At 39.3% G+C, this 21,019-nt stretch overlaps 1 protein-coding gene across 4 annotated transcripts; it reads right to left on the bottom strand.

Annotated features, from left to right (window-relative positions):
• Positions 1–13: 13 nt before the first annotated feature.
• ano5a (anoctamin 5a) lies at positions 14–16,938 on the bottom strand. 4 transcript variants are annotated; one of them, XM_026365343.1, is made up of 21 exons: positions 16,330–16,938; positions 13,650–13,717; positions 13,047–13,184; positions 9,670–9,777; positions 8,343–8,411; positions 7,874–8,158; positions 7,464–7,583; positions 7,257–7,372; positions 7,038–7,172; positions 6,836–6,941; positions 6,674–6,734; positions 6,156–6,307; positions 5,282–5,356; positions 4,663–4,891; positions 4,335–4,513; positions 4,125–4,222; positions 3,879–4,009; positions 3,305–3,510; positions 2,951–3,150; positions 2,236–2,341; positions 14–2,029 (listed from the first exon to the last, which is right to left on the bottom strand). In XM_026365343.1, the coding sequence occupies exons 1-21, from the start codon at positions 16,397–16,399 to the stop codon at positions 1,799–1,801; spliced, it is 2,883 nt and encodes a 960-aa protein (XP_026221128.1). In that variant the 5' UTR covers positions 16,400–16,938; the 3' UTR covers positions 14–1,798. The 4 variants fall into 4 exon arrangements, with proteins under 4 accessions (XP_026221128.1, XP_026221129.1, XP_026221131.1 ...); XM_026365344.1 differs by lacking the exon at positions 13,047–13,184 and having other exon boundaries at positions 1,799–2,029; positions 16,330–16,937; XM_026365346.1 differs by lacking the exons at positions 13,047–13,184; positions 13,650–13,717; positions 16,330–16,938 and adding an exon at positions 10,464–10,484 and having other exon boundaries at positions 1,799–2,029.
• Positions 16,939–21,019: the final 4,081 nt, after the last annotated feature.

Here is a 21,019-nt window from a genome sequence, read left to right as displayed (position 1 = left end):
TCCAAACCAATACTCAAGTTGAACTGGTACTTTATTTTGGAGGATTGTCTTTGTTACATTACACATTTGGATATTACAGAACTAAATGAAGGAAAACAAGAGATTGTAAATTAAAGCATACAGTAAACATGTTCACTTTTTAAAATGATAACCGTATAAAATAAAACATTACTAAAATATAACAAGACAAATAGGAACAAATAGGAAGTACATTTAAAGGAGATTTAAAGAAGTACAAAGAAATAAGGTAGAAAACATTGGTACAAGACGTATTAAGGCATCGACAGGCAGCTTAGGGAAGCACAGGGCTTAAGCAAAGCAAATCAACTTCTTACCAACTAAAATCTCATAAGATTTTGTTGCCTGAGTATCAAGTACAGCCAGCTATTTTGCATAAAATTTAAATATATATTTCTGTGTAGGCAGCCTGATAAGCGTCAAATGTCCATGTTTCAGAACAAAAGCCTTTTCTTTGTGTAAAATGTCATTTGAGCTGAACATAAAATGTCTCATTAGAATAGGAAGATCTGTTTATAAAGTACAACTCTTGTTCCATTTAAGTGAACAATGATGATCAGATATTGATCGACTTCACAACACTGGTTATGAATACGTAGTGTCATGACCACAGATAGGCTGACATATGTATGTCCTGGTAGTTGCATTTCATTAAGTGCTTTGTGCAAAAAAAAAAAAAAAAAAGAATGCATCTTTCCTTCTCTACACAGACACGACTGAGGAAACCAGAAGACCTGGGTGATGGCTGATGTGCTTTGTGTAATGGAGCAAACATAGTTCAGTAGATGGGGACAAGCATTCATTAGCGCCGATGTGTTGGTAACGAGTGGCACATTTAAAAAAAAAAAAAAAAGATCTCTTCACTCTCTGAGAGCTTTTCACTTACCATCTCCAGGAACAGGACTCACAGTCAACAAGCACCAGCTGCTACTGCGGCTGCTCAACAACCAGCCATTGTAGGACAAAAACTGACCCTTACTCACAGTAGTAACAGCTGCACAGATTTCTCTCCATAACAAGCTACTTCACATGTCAAGTTTTGGCCAGGAGAAACCGTCGGGCTGTTATGAGGTCATTGTGAAATTTGTAAAGTAAAGAAAATAACTTGGTACAATTGTGTGACATATGTCTTGAACGTAGTCCTGTCTAACAATGCTCACATTTGTTGCAGTAAAAACAAAAATAAAAATGGAGTTGGATATACGTACAGCATAGGATACTGGAGCATTTCATTCAGTTTAAAATACAAATAATTAAAGCAAAAATAACCAAGATCTGTTTTCAGAATAATATTAATGGTCATTCTACTGGCAGATGGAACTAAAAATGTGTGAGATATTAAGGCATCCAGTCTTTGGTTATTTATAGTGGCACTTAAAAAGTCTTGTTCTAAAACAAGAGTCAGTTGTCTGCTTTAGACACAGTGTATAACATTTTCTCTTTTCTTCCTTAGAGCAAATGTGGACGATCCCTCGGCACTGTAGTAATAATAGAGTGAAAATCCATAAATATGAGATATACATTTAAATTCTAGTGCCTCAAAATTCAGCATGCATGGCAAATTTGTCTTCTACCTGTTTGCACTTCCACTATCAGCAGCATAGTAGAAAAGAGATTGTTGTGAATAAGGGAAACATCTAGCTCATTAATATAGGCTGTCTGTGTGTGTGCTACACACACAACACAAGCACTGCAGCAAAATCACAGTCAGTGTCTTGATACACTAGCAGGACAAACTACATCACCATTGGGTGCAGCTGACTGACAACAGCTCTCTGGGCTAGAGACACTCTGACAGCACTTCATGTGTGGGAAACGACGGGTAGATCATGGGTGTGCAGGTACACTCTTTGTTGCCGTTTTGGCTGAGTTGGATCTTCAGCTTCTCTACTTCATAGTTGTGAAGATACTCCTGGACCAGGTAGCGTTCTCTCTTTACTCTGGCCTTCACATCAGAGGGAACATCAGGAATCATCCAGGCCACAAAGAACTTGACAGAGAACACGACATGCTGTGGAGGAACCAGGTACAACAGGCTGATTTCATTTGAAACTGGACTGAGCAAAACTAAGAGCTACAGAAGAAACTGGATTCAGGGTTTGTATCATATATAAATGAAATGTGTGTGAGAGTGTTACTATTACGATAGAAAACTTAAACAGTAAGAAAGTGATACTCAGTTCAAGTGCTGGTGGAAGCTCTGAAGACTTTGTTTACCTCCATGATAATGATGAAAGCCAGTTTGGCAGCTAAAATGTGCCAGAACTGCATAGTGTGGGTGTACTGCTTCTCATGGCCAGGAGGGTAGCGGTAATCACGATACCTACAAAGAAAGAACACCAGAGCTGTCATTTATTTAAGTCAGGACTGTCTTCAGTCTACTGTGGAAAAAGGGAATAAAATCATCAATGATCTGATATTATAGTGTCTAATAGTGACTAAGTAATATATAAAAAAGGCAAATCAAACAGTATTATCTATTACTTCAAGTTTAAATCAGATGGTAACTAGTGCTAAAAGTTAAGATACAATATAGAAAATAACAAACAAACAAATATTACTATTTCATGTCCCAATGAGCACACATCTTATTTGTCAGTGGTGAAAAGCAAGTGAACACATTTCTAAAATAGTATACGATAGTATGTTACAGTAATTTATACTTTTACTCCAAACTAAATTTTATCTCATACATAATAACCAACCACTGTAATATATTTAAAACTGAAAGGAGCCATTCTTTAAAATCAATAATAATTTCAAAGGATACTTGTAGTATTGAAGTTAATAGTTCCATAGATAAAATATTTTCACTCTCCTTGATAATTTGTGGTATTTATACTTTTGTTTCTTAAGTATAATAACATGGATCTTTTTTTATAACTAATCACCCTCTCCTCTCTCTCACATGCAGCTTTACAGACTCACACACCTGCAGGTAGTGATGGAGCTGTCGAACCAGGAGGGGTTCTCCTCGTCATCAGGCTTGTTCTCCAGTTTGAACTCAGAGATGTTAAACACAGACAGGCTGTTGTTTATGTAGCCTTCCATACTCATCTTCCCCCCTATCTGATATGCATACATGTACACAAGTCGAGGGATCATGTCAGAGGTGAAGGCCACAATGAACGCCTATTTAAAACAAAAAACAACAAAAAACAAACAGGGAAAGACATCATTGCAAATATGGTTAATACAATTAAAACTGGACTAGACAAAGACAAAAAAATAAACATATCAACGAATCAGAGCTGAAACAAGCAGACAGATGTAGTGTAGCACTCACATTTGTGACAACAGAGAGTATGGCAATCCCACTGAGGATTTCCTCCCAGGCTCCAAGGCTGTGGGCCTTGGCTGCTACAGGACGTCTGAACTGAGTGGTGAGCTTCCAAGCATCCACTCGAACCTCAATGATGTTGTTAATAAGGGCCAAGAGGGGTGCCAGGGGGAAGGAGGCGACAAACAGTGTAATGAAACCAAACTGGATCACTGGAATGCAGAAGAGAGGTTAGTGAGAGATGGTACAATGGAAACAGCACTATCTGCAGGATCTCAGTCAATACTGCACCCATCCATCTATGCATTTATCCATTGTCTTAAGATATTTTTGCACCACTTGAAATAATTGTAAGAATTTTACTTATAGGAATCTGTATATGGAGGTATTTAACTAATATAATGCAGTAGTTACACAAATTTTTGTCTTTGTTTAACTTTGCGACTTGTCCCAACCCAAATTCAACATGACTTGGTTGTTGTAGCGATTCAAATTCCAATTTGTTGGTCTTGACTGCTGCTTATGTTACAAAAGCATCTCTAAATCTATGTGTAATGAAGTGACTGTTTAGTGGATTTACCCATTTCCAGGTACTCATAGAATAGTCCAAGCTGCCCAAAGCCCTGCAGGTCGTGGTCCTGCTCCCAGCGGCTGTACAGACTCTCTGGGTGGCTTCTTGCCTTTCTGCTGCCCCACCAGTTCATCAGCCACCTGAAGGACACAAGGGGGCGATAGAGTGTTTTCAGGCAACATGACACAGCCTCTTCCAGCCATAATACTGTATTCCACAATAAAGCGCAGCTATAAGGAGAGTCTGTGTACTCACGGAACCAGAGCCTCTTGTATGTTGCCCCACACCTGTTTGCCAGTCATCACTATAACCAATTGGGTTGTCAACTCAATCAGACAGCCACCAGGGTCACACTAAATTTAAAAGGATTGAGACAGAGGCAGGGTTAAGACAGAAGCGATCATTGACTCAAAATCTCTGGATGCTGGTGAATACTATACAGTGTCATGCGGTTATATCTGGTACCTCTTCATTCCTCAGGTTGCTCCATTTGCCAAACATATAAGCATAATCTCCAGGATAGCCAACAAACTTGCCCTTAAAGAAAGCCACATAGAAGCAGGAGGAGTAATAGTTGACAAACTGGAAGAGGAACATCTTCACAGTCAGTTTGTTCTCATACTCCAAGTGGGTCTTTGGAATTTCTGTCACACAATAAAAAAATATTTGATTTATAAATTAGATTTTAAATACATAAAACAAAAACACATTTTCACATTTTATAGGACTTTCATGATATGCACTGATGTCTGGATACATAAAGACAAAGACATATTATCACTCTGGTCCTCACCCATGTCAGTGATCCAAACAGCCACTCTCTCATACATGAGGTTGAGGATCATAATGATGACAAAGTTGATGCAGGAGGCAGTGACAGAGGTGGCCAGCTGTGGCGTGATGTAGGGCCCAACCACCTGCAGGTTGTTGGTAGGACTGTCCTTCATGATGCTGGCGAAGGCTGCGTATACTGCCAGGCGATACGCAATCACCCCAATGATGCAGGCAATGATCAATGAGATCTTCAGGACAGAGACAACAGTGATAAAATGAAAGAAAACTGCATGTGACAGTAAGTGACAAGACGAGTACAGTGAGGACAACACACCTTTGTGCGAATTACAAACAACAAAACACAGATTTATGAATAAAGCCGGCTGAATTATGACCACTACAGATGTTAGAACTATCTCACGCTTAAAGTATGCACACATGCACCATGAAAACAAAAAAAGTATTGTAATCTTATGAGATGTTCTCAGGTTCAAAGTTATTTGGAAAAGCTCAATACTTGTGTTTAACACATATTGTCCATTGGCTAAAGAAGTTGCTGAAAAGTATTATGGGTATGTGGATAAACGGATAGAAGTAATGTAAATGTAGTGTAAATGTAGTGAAAATACTATTCTCACCCAAAATAGGACGGTGGCTCCAGACAGACACATGCGTGCACACTTGGTTGTTACGGGTAAGTATGGCTCCATTTCCTACATTATAACCAAGCAAAGTACAGACACAGGAGTCAGTCACGCTTTGTTATATCTTGAAAAGATGGCTCCGAAAGGCCAGGTTGCTTTAATTAAGATCAAGCTCAAATGTGTGACAGGCAGTTCGCCCAATCAGAGTTCTTTGAATGTACGCATTTCAGCTTAAGTCCAGTTCTTTCATTTAGCGGTGTCCTGGTAAAGCCATGCTTGTGCAAAACCCTCTTTTAAGTTTCTGATCTACCACCTAGCAGTAATGTGGTACAAACAGGAACTTGTTTCCGTGAGTCTTTCCAAAACATATCCACACATACTACATCACACCATAACCTCTTCCTCAGCAAACTGGCATTCCAAGTTAATTGCCACCCTTACCCAGAGCATCACGGAGGCCCAGCACAGAAACAATTTCCCCATTAGATCTGTAGCGGTCCTGTCAAGAACCCACTCTGTTTCCTAAGGATGGGTGGGATGTGGTCATGGCAAATTATAGCAGCCTGTTCATTTTACAAGCCCATGTCTGCTATTATTACTATATCTTCATTATCAGTTTTACTGGGTAATATTGTTCTTAATCAAAGAGTGTGTACCTTTTAAGTCCCCTGACTGGCCTAATGAATGACTGCAGCCAATTCAACATGTTTATGTATATGTATTCACCAAACAGAAGAGAATCTCTGTAATTACTGCAAGTCCTGCCATACATCTGCCTGTAAAACCTTATGGAGACCTAAAGCTGTATATAACAAGGGTATCATACAGTATAGTATACAGTATTTTAGTACCATGAGTACACAAGCACCTGAGTGATGCGGTTCTTCTTGCGGTTGGTGCACTTGCTCTCATACTCTGGTCGAAGCTGCAGCTGCTGTTGCTCCTCCTCAAAGTCCACAAGATCCCACTCGTACTCCAGACGGGCCTGTCGCCTCTTCCAGAACTCCAGGAAAAGTGTCACTGCAGGCAATTCAATCTGTCACACCAGGTGTATACAGGCAAAATAATATCTAAAGCCTGACTGAAACCTTGCTCTGTTGAGTTTATTTAAATTTACAAGAAGCTTAGTGCAGCATGCAGATCTTTTCTCTGACTTTTGAGCTCAGTTTGCATTTTGGTTCAGCACCTGCAGAGGCTTTTTGGACATGCATACCTTATGTTCAGTTCCTATTGACATGAAAACAATGGTTTATTACATTTGCTGAATCTGTATTGAGAGCTTTTACTGGCTTGGGAAGGAATGTTGCTAAGTTATTCCACATGCAGTCAGTGTTTTGATTCCATATAGCTCTATCAGAAATGTAGAGAGCAAATCATTTTACTCACCCCATATCCCCATGAATATGGCAAAAAACACTGTTCCCACATTGTCGAACAGGTGTGATTGCTGAAAGAACATGTTTGAAAAATAGATAAGCACAAACTGACTGTTGAGTAGAATGTGAATCATGAACAAAACAATTCAGTTACAAAGCCAGGCTATCTCACCCATGACGAGTTGCATGTTGTGTTGAGCTTCCAGTAGCCACATTTCTTGTCACACAGGGGGCACATGACAATACTGCCTCCAATTTCCTCACTACATATTTCTTTACTGTAGGAAAATGAGAGTTGTTTTCAATAAAATTAACAATGACATCAATAATAAAATTTATACTTAAGATTGCAATGACATTTGAAAGAAACTAACCTCCACTGATTGTCATCATAGGTGAGGAATCCGTAGATGAAACAAATTGTGCCCACTATTGCAGCAAACAACAACATCTCAGTGTAGAAACCCAGCCACGCAAAATAAATACCTATCTTCTCTCCATAATACTTCCTGTTGAAGAGAAAAACATTCTAGCTGTTAATATTTTTGCTGCCAGATTAAAGACACATTAGATAACTTGTTTTTAGGTCTTGCCTTATAAGGTCGAGGGGCTGCTCCTTGAAGAAATAAAGGAATCTGGCCCAGTGTTTGTAGAGATTATATCTCTCACTTTCGCAGTTAAGATCTTTCGATCTTGTCCAGTATCTGCACTATAGGGACATAAGACAGAATTCACAACCAATGACAGATCTGACAACACCATGTTAAGACAGTGTAAAAAGATCACCAGCAGAGGCTCACGTCATGCAAGGGGAAAGCAGCAGTGTAGGTGCCGTTGTTGAGTAACCTCTTGATTCCCTTCTTGTCCTTTTCTGCACATTCATCCCTGAAGTAAGAACAGCGGGACAGGATATAGTAGACCTTGTAGAGAGAAAAAAAGGCAAAGCCTATGGGTTCAGATTTGTATGGATAAAAGCTAACTTTATAAAGTTCGCTCTGTTTTCACAATAGTTTTAAGATAATGAACATTTGATTTTACACAGTTAACATGCTAAATGTGCCGCTAAATGTGAAAGTTTGTCACTTAAATAACCATTTAAAAATGTTCCTTCAGTTCTGCAAACAGAGTTAGAGCATGCATAATTTGTAGAAAATTCTGTCTTAAATGTTAGGAGATATTACAAAATGAATGTTGGTCAAAGCATCCTTACAATCCTGTTACGGGTAGAAGGGGGGAAGAATGTATCTTTGTCGTCGATGAGGAAAAAGTCAGACTTGCTCTTGTTGAATGGAGCTGTGAAAAAGTCTGGTTCAGGGTGCATGATGTGCTCCGGTAGACGGAAGGGGGTGGACAGCCAGTTCATGGGCATCTCGCTGTTGTCTGGGATGTCGTTGACCTTAAATGGGACCTTGATCTTTAATACATCTGCGTAGGTGGCCAACACTTCCCATGGAGCATGGATCTTCACAAAATAAGTCTTTCCGTCCTCTGACTCCTGATAATGGTGACATGAGATTAAGAGTTACAGTAAAATGAGTGTGGTTACCAGTTCGTAAAACAGAAAAACAAGCTTTGAATAAACCTAGAACACAGATATCTAATATGATACATGCAACTGACAATGAAATGAAAATTAGATAAAAAAATGATCTAAAATAAAAATCAATATAGGCTCTTACAGATTTATCTTCAGTCTCCAGCTCCAGACCAACTTTCATAAGGTTGGCCTCATACACTTTCCTCCTCTCCTTTAGAAAAGAAAAAACAAAACACAATAATCAGTGTATACTTGCAGTTACTGCAGTAGTAGTAAGTGTCTTTGATTTAAATGCAACTCTGGTACTGCCTTTGTACAATGCTGAGTTAAATTTATTGTACAACATATTATGTAGGCACAAGTAAAATATTACATAAATCAATTATCACATAATGTACAGACATAATGAGAAAAACTGACTACACATACTGTATATGAAATAAGAAAGAAAACAATTTAAAAAATTTAAATAATGCCAGAAGAGAGAAATAAAATTCATGAAGTACATATTTAAAACCTTACTGACAACCAAACAAAGCTTATTAATATGAGATAAAACACATAATCTTAATAGACCGTATCTAGAAACATCTTACATATACATGTAAAACCAAGTGCATGAAGTACTACAGTGGTATGAAATGAGATAAGTACTGTTTAAACCACCGTAGATAAAGTAGTGTCTGTTAGCAGCCATGACAAAGCAAACTGTAATGAATGTGATCTGAGGCAGCACGGTAGTATAGTATAACCATTTGGCAACTGGAATTAGGTTTAATGTTTTCATTTTAAAAAAAGTGTCCACATTGCAGTGAAAATTGTCAAAAAATTCACTTCCCTTTGTTAGAGCTAATATATGATGGATGATACACAGGAACTGGCTTTCTGGTCTTCCTTCCTCACACAGTGGAAAAAACTGAGTGAGTTCCTGACCAGGCCAGAGGCCAGAGTGTTGACTCACTATTTAGGCTGTGAGCAACATGCGAGTCCACTGCAATAAACTGCTACATACACAGGGAGTGGTAACACCCAAATGTGAAGCCTAACAGCTTGGTATCCAACATCAAAAGCCTTTCAGCATTCAGCTCAAACAGCTGACAAAGAAGCTAACCAGAAGACCACATGACAACTACAACAGTATGGAAATACTTCACAGTTGATTTAAATAGGAAAAATGGGGCTGTGACTCTATGTCCGTGAAGAAGTGACAATCTCAGACTGAGACAAGCTGAGATAGTTTATCTAGCTTTAATCAGTGCTGTGGGGTTTAGGGTATGCCACCAACACATATTTTGAACACTGATTATTATCTGTAAGAATCAGTTATTGTGGTTACCAAATGAAATGCAAATAAGTTCAGCTGTTCCTTTGTGTGATATCACAGCTTGTCAGGATATTTAGTTCTGGCCAGATTTAAATTAATCAAGAAACGAGCTATCAGTAATTGTAAACTAGAAGTTATTTCTTACCTGTTTCCTCTCACCATCTTTATCGTCAACATAGGACAGCACAAAATCAATCCTACGCACCCCATCACGGAAGAACACAGAGTCTTTACTCTGTTGTTGTTTGTCTATCTATAACAAGAGAGAACAGAGTAACAACATTTAAAACATATACTGGTACAAGTATTTGGATGTACATGTATTTGCAGACCAGACAGTCAATGTATGTTAGTAGCTAACAGCTAAATCCAAATAACAAGGCCTCCACACCACATCACACCACACTCAACTGTTTGTCTAGAGCAATAAAAATACTAATTATAATATTCTTTCTCCAAATACAAACATTATGCTGGATGGAGGCTATGTACTGTACTATGGCTGTGTCTAAAACATTTAAACAGCAGCCATCCTGGGCCTAACCCCCTGATGTGTTTGTACTTCATTTGCCTATACTTTTCTGTCCCTTGTCCACAATGACTGGGACAACTTGCAATGTGTATCAGTTAATGCTAGCCCTGCAGTAGCTATCACGTTAGCAGCTACAGGGCTGAGGAGAAATGAACTACACAGGAATGCTTTAAGCAAGGAAAAGAAGGCATGCCTTCTACTGCTTCAGCTGTTCAGAAAGCTAAAAATAACCATGTACCACATACTACTGTCATCAATACACATCACAAAAATACCTACTGCAGACATTTAGCTAAACAAAAAAAATGCAACATTGCACATCTATGGCTCCGATACTGTAGTAGCTGAGATCATCTTGTCGTTCGGCCCAGTGCTGTCGGGTAAGGAGGAAAGGAAAAGCACTTTACCTCCATGTCCCACTCCCTTTATGGTTATAGCCGGAAAGGCCGGCAGCCTGAGCAAATCGCTTTCCTCCAGAGAGCAGAGTCCAGCCCCTTTAAAGCACTGCTTTTCTCACTCTCACTCTAAACCCCCTGCCAGAGTAGCTCTATCCAGTCCACTCACCTCCTTGGACAAGCCCTCACTTGCTTAGACATCCAAAAAAGAGAGAGGTAGCGAAAGACAGAAGAACAGGGCATGAGAGAGAAATGGAGGACAGACTCCTTTATCTTACATAGGCACAGAGGTAGCATAGCTGCTGCCAGCTTGCTAGCTAATGTAATAAGGCGAATGCATCAGAAAAAGGAGGTGAGATTACTAATCCATCACACTGACCACTGGGAGACCACTGGAGTGGCAGTCCCTGAAACACACTGCCTAATATTTCAGACAAAACCTCAACTGAAAGGTCACAAGAAATCTGAGAAGGGTGAACAACAGTAAACTGATAACTGGTGCATAATCTCCCCAGTTTGACAGTCAGACTGAACGTTCAATCAGTCAAATGATTTGGTGATCTTTCAACAAATGTGTACAAAGTGCAAAGGGACACCATCAATGAAAATGCATGTTGCACAAAGTATCTACAAATTGCAACATAATTCTCCAAGTATGACAGCCGTTTTCCAGCACTACAGCTGAATTAGCTCCATTGGTTTCTGTTGTACTAACTCACAGAAGAATCTGTGTCTACGTGTTCAACATAAGTCAGAGCCCAAATTATGCATATGTTTTAACAACTGGTCTAAACTACCTCCCAAACCACATTGAGCATGGCGACCATGATAGGGTGGGTGCTTTCTTTAACTGGGACGTTGCTGCAGAAACTCTCTAATTTGCTGTAATTACACATCAGCCATATGGAATCAGTGCATCTCCTGTGACCTGCCCCTTTTCAGTGAAGCTGGCACTGACCACAGAGGTCTATACATTTACAAACTAAATTCTAACTGCTGGGTGTTTAGACAGATGCATGTTTTTCATCTTAATTAAGAAGAGCGAATATAGAACATTATCTAACATTTGTAGGCTACCAATTTCAGAGAGGGGATTATTTAAATTATTGCTTTTGCATTTCTTTTTTGGGATTTTGGCACAGATTTCTTTCTTTTTTTGTCCCTTCTCTAGCCTTTCTTCTTTCCTTCTCAGTTTGGATACAAAATACAAAGTGTAAAAGCAAATCTCAGTGCTGTGTTCTTTCAGCAATAACTTTTTATGTATCACTCCAAAATGTCTTTACTGCGTTGCATGTATTGTTGCAATCCTCAAATTTGTTCTAAACATAGAGAAGATTGTTTGCTTTTCTCCAGAGCTTAAAAGGAAAACTGTATACTCCTATTGACATAGAAGATTATAAAAATTATATCTGGTTCAGTGACACTCTAAGAATACACATAAAACACCATGTTGAAAATTACTGTACATGCAGTTGAAAGTTTGAAATAAGAAGAAAGACCCACAGTACAGTCCCATGTCTTTAAGGAGGAGGACTATACTGTCAACTTTTTTTTTCTATTTGTTTCCACAGAGACAATTTACAGATGTGCAGCTGCCACCCTTCAAAAACTCTTTCATCTGATCTTCTACTGAGCTAAATCACAGACTTTAGTGGGAGGGACGCAGATTACTAGAAAAGTTGATTGCAGGTTATGTTCAACCTAAAGATAAGCCTCTGTTAAAAAGGGTAATGATTCCCCTTTTCATTAAAATGGGTTGTACACTGTATAACATAACCATGATTTAGAGCATTCAAAAATTATGCACACAGAATATGGTTAGCCACAGCAAGGTTCAGTCTTGTCAAAAGCATTACAGCACACACACACACACAGAGTATGGTGAGTGAGTATGTCTGTGTGTGTGCAGTGCGTAATTATTCTCTAACAACACCTGGCTGTTGCTTTCTCTTCAGTGAAGCAGACAATTATCATAGGTGAGAAGAAAGCAAAAAGGTCTGTTCCAGTTTTAATGAACTCTTGTGCATCAACAAAGAGCTCATGCCACCATGTTTCCATTGCTCTCTGCAGAAAACAACATGCTCTCCAGAAGCCAGGATCAGCTTTCTACCAAGATGTGTGTATTGATTTTAGCTCTAATATCCAAGCTATATTCTCTAATGCCACAGAAGAAAGTCAACACTGTACAACCATTCTCCAGGAAGGAAATAAAGGCTGGCAAGCAGGCGGACATATGCATAAAGTTGCATCACATCACATGCCTGTTTTACCATGCCATACCCTGGAACGAAACTTCAAGAATAGAGCCCGCTTTCTCGACAGCTGTGGAAGAACCGAGTGGACAGTGAGCGAAAGCCTAACAACATGACAAATACAACAGTATACAGCTAAAACTGCAGCAGGAACCTTAGAGAGATTAAATGGATCCAAATGACACATGCAGACACTCCACACATTATATTCACATATCGTTACAGATTATGTTCAAAACCATTCCATAAACTCTGAAAGGTTTGAGCTCAGAGATGTGAGAGGACACAAACACACAGACAGTGACACAGTAACATGCATCTGTGTCCTTGACTGGTGTCTTACCCCAGTCAAAGTACTGATTCGCTCTAAGGTCTGAGCTTCAAACTGTGGACTGTCACTGTGGTCAGAGGGAGCCAGGGAGGCCAGGCTGGTGTTGAGAGACTCACACGTCTCAACACACACATCAGGTGTCAAAGGAGACTTTACAATACAGGGCGAAAGGGGAAGAACAGATATTTTCAAGTTGTAAATCATTATGACTAGATTTTAAAAAGTTAAAGTAAGTTAAAGGTAAAGTGAGGTCATGGTTTAGTGGTTGCCAATGAGAAGATGTCTGTGAAACTTGGAAAAAAAACAAAGGAAATCCAAATAGAACAATTAGATTTCATGAACTTCCTGATACTATGCTTACAGAATGTAGATATTAAGTAAAGATAGGATACAGTTGAACATAAATATTTTACGCACCTGTCTTGGAAAGCTAAATATTAACACATTTTTACATATTTTAATAAGAGGCACTTATAAACATGAGTAATATGAGATTTTTTACTTAGAATTTGCATGACAAGAACCTCTCTCAGACACAATCAAGCCAAAAGGTTTTAGATAAATGTATATATGAAGGTGCTGTGTGAATATGAGTTTGTGGTGTTTGTGACTTACCACTGATTGTCCCTGCTGGAGGGATCCTGTACTGGATGTGCCATGTTGGTGGTAGCCATTCAAATCATCTGTAAGACAGAAACATAAGGAAACCAAAATTAAAAACAGAATTACAATGGCTCAGTCAAGCAGATTGGTGACAGTGCAGTTAAAATTTAGGCATATGAATATTTGCCTGAGTTAAGAAAGGAGAACTGGCAGACAGCCAGCACTGTGGTCTATATTTGTAGAGCATTTTGTGGCAGCTCTCCCACAGGCCAGACAACATGACCTAACAGGATCATGATGAAAGCATACACAGGCATGTTGCAGTGCTGCAAGTCTGCCACCATAGGAGTGACTGTAATAACTGAAACTGAGTCTGGTAAAGTCCCTCAGTGTGTTTGACAGAGAAACATGGTTTTAACTACGATAAAGTTCTACTTTTAACTACGCTTCATTGTCTGTGAAATATAATTACAACCTTTCATGGTACATTTTGAGAAAACATTGATACAAAAGGTCTGGGGAGATAGAAAAAATGCAGATATCAAATACTACTGGCACCACTATCACAAAAAAAAAAATAAAGAAAAGGCTAGTTTTAGCCTGTGTGCCTTTAAATAGAAATACAAAAATCTTAATTGGTTGCTCTAAGGGTTATATTTAGTCTGGACTCAACAGAAAACATGCTTAAGCAGACATACTAAGACAAGCATTCAAACCTTGTAGTGAGTAAATCTTTCTGTATCTACCTTACTATTCAGCAAATTAACAACATATAGGTCAGTAGTTGAAAACTAATGTTTTTTTTACATTTATTTATAGAATTGAACTGCCTGTGATACAGCTGTATCTCTGGACTAAATTGCGGTCTTTCCTTTAACTTAAGCTTTACTTAAATTACTAAGCTCCTTACAGTGTCCAACAGTGACAATGTCTCAATTGAAAGATATGTAACTGAATTTAGAAACTTTTAGAAAACCATTGCATACACAGCACATCTTATTGTTACTAATATATGTTGAGTTATGGCAGGATAGACGAGAATGTTAACACCATTAAAGCAGATTTGAAATTAAAGCTAAATATTTAATGCTAGACATTTATAGTATGTTCAGCTTCTAAAAAAAAACAGTAATAACACTGACTTTGTTTTGGACTGATGTGATTTGTCCCTAAATATATATGTCTTCCACAACATAGGAGAATGCCTCGTAAACAGCTGAGCACGTTTGCACGGTATTTGAGCATTCAGTATTACAGTAACTACTCGGCTTTGCCAACAGTCTTTTCCCACCTAACTACGTAGCCTCCACAGTAAGGCTTTGTTCAAGAAAGAGCAGCTGATCACAGGGAAAATCCCACAAGACTGCTTCTGTCTTTTTACTACCACAGCAATCCAACAAACTTGAGGACAAAAAGGAGACGTAGCAGCCCCTGTTGTACATGTTACGTTTCCTGTGACAGGAAACGTCATTTAACTAGTTTGTGAACCTGTGCCTACATTATTTTCAAAGTGGTTTGATTCTGTGATTAGATACAGTAACTACAGTTTATTATACTGTATGAATTTGTGATCAGACTTCAGCCTCAACTAGACTACTACGGGGTGTTTGTAACAAGATGAAGCACTACACTTATACATCAATTCATGAAGATAAGGGTTGTTGGAGAGCATCCAAGGTGAATCATCGTCTATTCAGCTAAACCATAAATGGCTAAATACACAATCCTGTGTCTAAGTGATTGTTTAAATTTCACGTTTAGCTAGGAGCAGTGAGGCATTTGGGGTTTGCACTGGTGGATAAAGTGGCTGCCTGTAAGTTACAGTGTTTCCAGTAAGCAAGCCAGCTGTCAGACACTGGCTGGATATAAGTCACTGCAGCTTCTATGAGGCGGCAGTGGAAAAAAAAAAAAAGCTATGAGCTAGTTAGGACTGAAGGACAAATAAAAAGTGTGGATACATGTTGAAGCTGATGAGCAAATACAGTAACCGCAACAAAGGGGTATTACAAAAGGTTTTTGATAGATTTTCCAAACACCCCAATGGCTTTTGTATTGAAATGAAACAAATTGTCATGCTATTTGTAAATTCTGTTCAATGATGGTTTGTTTTTTAATGTATGTACAGTTTCATTTTGAGTTTGAAATGTAGAGATACACAGTATGTCTAAGGAAGTGATGAATGAGTCATCTAATACACTACAAAGTTGTCTATGTGAGTCAAAGTGGTACTTAAATCACTAGTGTGTGTGTGTGTGTGTGTGTGTGTGTAATCGGCTGTTGGCTTTCCCCAGAGCACTTATCACTCATATATTCACCATGGGCTGAGCTGTTTTTTTCCGTATACATATAAAAGCATGCCAAATGATAACAGTGACATAAATCTAGACTATAATGCATGTTTTATCCAGATAGGGTGCATGTTGCTGTGCTTGTTGTAAAGTTTCAGACTCTAAACTATTGACTGTGGCTACTGTGACGCTGCTACTTATTTATATCACCGACAAAACATGTTTTAAGTTTTAAAGGCTGTACATGCTGGATAATCATTGTACAATCTCAGTGTAGTCTTAATTGATATATAGCACATTAAAGCCCAACACATTCACTCACTTCACAGAAATACCTTGTTGACGTGTAAAACTCCGCACTTTGAGGACGCATGGCCGGCTAGCTCTAGCTGTTAATTACTCACCGTTGTAAGAGTCCGTGGGGCTCATCTCAATCAAATTGTCCCCTCCGTTTTTTCCCGTTATTCGGTGCATGTTGGAGAAGCCGCGATTAGTGGCGCCCAATCTAGCTACACCATGAAACCCTGACCCAAAAGATTTATATCCCACAAGACCGGACAACTGCTCCCCTTCACAGTCGTCGCCTCCGGAGACTCCTCAGCTAGCTCACCGGGCTGCTCTCCAGACCTCCCTCACTCTCCGACCGCCGACTGCTGCATCATTTCAGCGCCGAGGGAGGGTTCCTGAGGGGAGTGGCTCCTCACCGCAAACCAATGGTCCGCCACGGCTAGCAGGCAGATGGTGAACGCAAATATCTGTTAGTTGTAAAAAAACTGTACGAGCAAAATGGACAGCGAGGTAGAAACAACGTTAGCTAACGTTAGCTTAGCTAACAGACAAGCTGGAGGCAAACTTTCACCTATGGAGTGCATTAGCTTTAAATTAGTGATGTATATTTCTGCCCCTGAATATTCTACTGTACATAACAAAGATAAAACTAAAATAAAAAACAGCTGGGTTAGGTCTAAATAGTCCAGGTTGTTAATTTATCTGGTAATAAGTTAACTAGGTTTAGTTAAAGTTAGAGGACTGTTGTTGCCATGGCCACCAGCTGTTGTAGAACTGTGTTTGAGATTTGACACCAGGCGGCCAATCAGAAACGAGCATTCTGCAGGCTGTTGTCACACCTGTAAAATCCAACCAGGTGAGACTGGTCTGTCTGTGAGTCTCCAGGTGAGACTGTCATCTGCATAGTTGTGTTGTAAGAAGTATTTGGATGTTTTACTTAAGCAAAAGTACTCAAGCACTCAGTTACAAGTTTATGAGTAAAATGCAAAAGTATCAACATCAAACTGTACCGAAACTAAGTACTCATTATGTAAATGAATAGATTTTTTAGATGATGATACAGAAATATTAGCTCAACTCTTAAAAATACTAAATTCTTCCCATTGTATAGAAAAACTATCTAATTCTAAATGAGCAAATTTAGAGAAAAAGGTATCTGTAAAATAACTAGTAGCTACAGCTGTCCGATTTCTACTGCTTGATAACTGCTGGCACAGTGGAAAGACTGCATCAAGTCATCATGTTTGCTTAAGCTATGTGAGCAAGTTATTAACAAATATCCATCAAGTCTGCATTTGTACATGTCAACAAGCTGTTTATATGCTAAATGGACTTTGGTCCAGATGCCCTGCAGACATTTTTCATAAGGTAAGTAGTCACATAGTTAACTGGAAATAAAAACAAAGTCATTTAAAAAGAGTTTCAGCTCAAATGTTATTATGTTATAGTGATAAAAGCACCTTATATTTTCACTAAATTATTTATTGGTGAGTAATAAAGCATCTAGAGATTCAGACACTTCAAATTCATATAATTAGTTAATATGCAAATAATAAACAAACACAGGCTGCAGGATTTTGGTTGCTCTGGTTTTGATGCCCTGTTTGTGTGTGTTTGTGTGTGTGTGTGTGTGTGTGTGTGTGTGTGTGTGTGTGTGTGTGTGTGTGTGTGTGTGTGTGTGTGTGTGTGTGTGTGTGTGTGTGTGTAGAAGTAGTAGCCAGAAACCTTGCATTGAGTAGAAAATACACTCTAAGCCAGCTCTGTCACTAATGATGTAACCTTTTTCAATCCCTTTTTTTTTTACAACACTGCATACTCTAAAACAAAGCTTAATGTGGAGAGGTGCTGTAAAAGGGTTTTGCAGTGCAGAGATATTTCCTTTTTAAAAGATTTGAGCAAGCCTCACTTCTAAGCAATCAGACAAGGCCAAAGTCAGGGGTGTGAGCTCTTAGCTGTCAGTCGGTATGTAATGGTGCATCTGGTCTGCTGCTCATTTTGTACCAAGGCTGTTAGCTGTTGGAAAGCATTGCGATGGCTGGCTCACAGGCTAGCAAGCCCCCAGTTTCTGAGACAGTAAACATGATTAGGATGTACAAGGAAGGACTGGGCAGATTGTGACAGAGAAGGGAGAGGAAGGGAAGAGAGGAGAGGAGTGGCTTGCTTTCAAGTCTCGTGCTAGCTTGATATCCAGAGCTTACATGCTGTAGTGAAAAGAAAGAAAAGGGAAGATTTCTGCTGCTTTCTGGTGAAGAAAATGTATTACAATAGTCTGAAGAGGGCAACATTTGCAGTTTCTGAAAGTTTGTGATCCCACCCTCCACCATAATTGCCTCTTCTTCTCACCTTTTGCAATGTCTTACCTGTCCTACTTGTTCAGTCTCACCTCTGACTCTCACTTTTTTCTGCTCAGCTGTCTAACACATTCATTGTTCCCCTGCTAGATTTCTTCATTGTCTAAGATATCAGACATACTTAACAAATTAGGAAAGAGCCTAAACTTAGCAGAATTCCCTAGGAATATTAAATAAAAGATGTTTGGTTTATTTATTGCATTGCATTTATTGCATTCATCACTATCAAATCTCTCTGCTAAGCAGGTGGGCTACCCCTTTCCTTTTCTTCTTGTTGTCATTGACCACATATCCATCGGCAACAACACAGCTGGAGGCTTACAGGGAAAAAAAGTCTCTTCACCCCCTCTCCTTCTCCATTCCACCTTAAAATGCTCCACTTTGAGTAGTTTGGGAGCTGCCTTATATCCTGAAGAGAAGGCAAACACACACACACACATAGACACATTCAAATGCACACTGCTGTAACACACACTATTACATTACACAAACACATATACAGTGAACACACCCTAGTCTATTCCCCCGCCGTACACTCCTGGCTTCCCAGCATGCAGGCTGTGTGTTGGGGTGAGGAGGAGGTGACAGAGTTGTGGTGGCAACACCTGTCAGAGAGCTGAGCTGTTCCCCACTCTGCCTCAGGCTGCCTGTCACAAACACTCACATTAGCCATTTTCTTTCCTATCTCAGCGCCAACTGCCACCTCTGGGACTAGTTGTGTGTGTGTGTATGTGTATCTGTGCTTGTGCATACATGTGCACAAAACTGGCACTGTGTCAGTTTACATTGAAGGAATGTGTGTGTGTGTGTGTGTGTGTGTGTGTGTGTGTGTGTGTGTGTGTGTGTGTGTTACATCATTTATTTGCTTGGGTATAAATTTAATTTGTTTGGCAAAATGGACAGAGTGAGAGCTTCCAGAAACTCCTTCACAAACAACCACATACAGTATTAACTCATGCATTTCCTAAACTGTTTGATATCTAGGAATCCACAAGAGGTTAATTCAGTCTCCCCTGTGAGAAGCTGTTTAGACAGTTTAAGAGAAGCATCTGTTCCCATTATAATTGGAGAGTGAACCCTGTGTCATCATTCCATGCTCTTACTGTAGGTTACTACTGTCAAAGTTTTAATTAAGTAAAAATGTATATTCAGTTGTTTGCTGATTGTTTAGTGTTTGTTTTAAACCAGTTTGATGTTTGCCTTCCCAGTCACCAGCACATCTGTGCGTCTGTTCCTCCATGACAGGGAGTTCAGGAAGAGGTCTGTCAGTAGCATTTCCCTGCTCCTCCCAGTCACCTCTGTACTGTGTGTTCTTGCACTCTGGTCAGATTTAGTAGCAGCAGCCCCCTCTGCCATCCTTCAAGTGGTTTACACGGTCCTGTACTGGTGTAATTATGTTATCCTCCTCTGTGGGGTGTGGCTGAGTACAGAAATATAGCTGCTTATTTTCGCAACCACTTTTTCTTCAGGCTCTCCTCCATGACATGTGGGTCTTCCTGGGTGTGCACTCCTTTCCCAGGTTTCCAAGACTAATGGTAAAAATCAGCTTTAATAACAAGGCACAGAGGCCCACCCGTTTGATATGTTAGCTATACAGTTAAAGAGAAAGGATGGGAAACAGAAATAGGTCCACTGGACTGTGCAGTAAGAACCACATATAAGAAATGCCTCTTACTGCAACTATCAGTTTAATTTAAAGCAGATATAGTCTAGTCAATAAGTATAAATGTTACATTATTAAATCATAGTAAGACTAATGTAAAAAATAAGGCTGTGTCTAGTGTTCTCAGCTAATCTAATGGAGTAAAGAAGAATAATACTGGTGAAATGTAGTGATAGTAGTAGTTTGACTTTTTACCTTAATATGTTTTCATACACTTTCACACTGTGTTACAATTGTATTAAGTGAACACAATAGCCCATAATAGCAAATAATTCAAAAGTTAAAATCTCTTTGAACTCTTGCATCGCAGTCCAAATGTGTGTATTGTGTTTGCTTTAATTACTGTCCACCTGTAGCAAATTGAATTAATTGGACATAGTCTCTGTAGAGAACCCTCTGTAAACCTCTAATGTAACATTGAGGCACAGATCAGGACAAGGATGTAAAACCATTTCTAAACATATGAAATGGAACAAGTTTAAAACCACAAAGTCAGCCATCTGGCCTTGTTCAGGGAGGTAATTAAGAAGCCAAACAGTCAGAGCTTCAGAGGTCCCCTGGAGAGAACCTGGAAAAAGAATCTCAACAACAACATTAGGCCTTAATGGCACTGTTCAGGGTTTGTCTAATACCATCAGTCTGGTGAAGCATATAGGGACAGCGACAAATACAGAGAAGACTGCACCAAATGCAGGTGATCTGCCGTTGGGGCAGTGGTTCAACTTTCAGCGGAACAATGACCAGAAACAAACAGTCAAAACAACGCAGGAGTGGTTACAGGAAATGTCTCTG

This window comes from Anabas testudineus, chromosome 6 (genome assembly GCF_900324465.2).
Source record: "Anabas testudineus chromosome 6, fAnaTes1.2, whole genome shotgun sequence".
NCBI classification, from domain to species: domain Eukaryota; kingdom Metazoa; phylum Chordata; class Actinopteri; order Anabantiformes; family Anabantidae; genus Anabas; species Anabas testudineus.
This window is presented reverse-complemented; position numbering and strand designations above follow the sequence as displayed.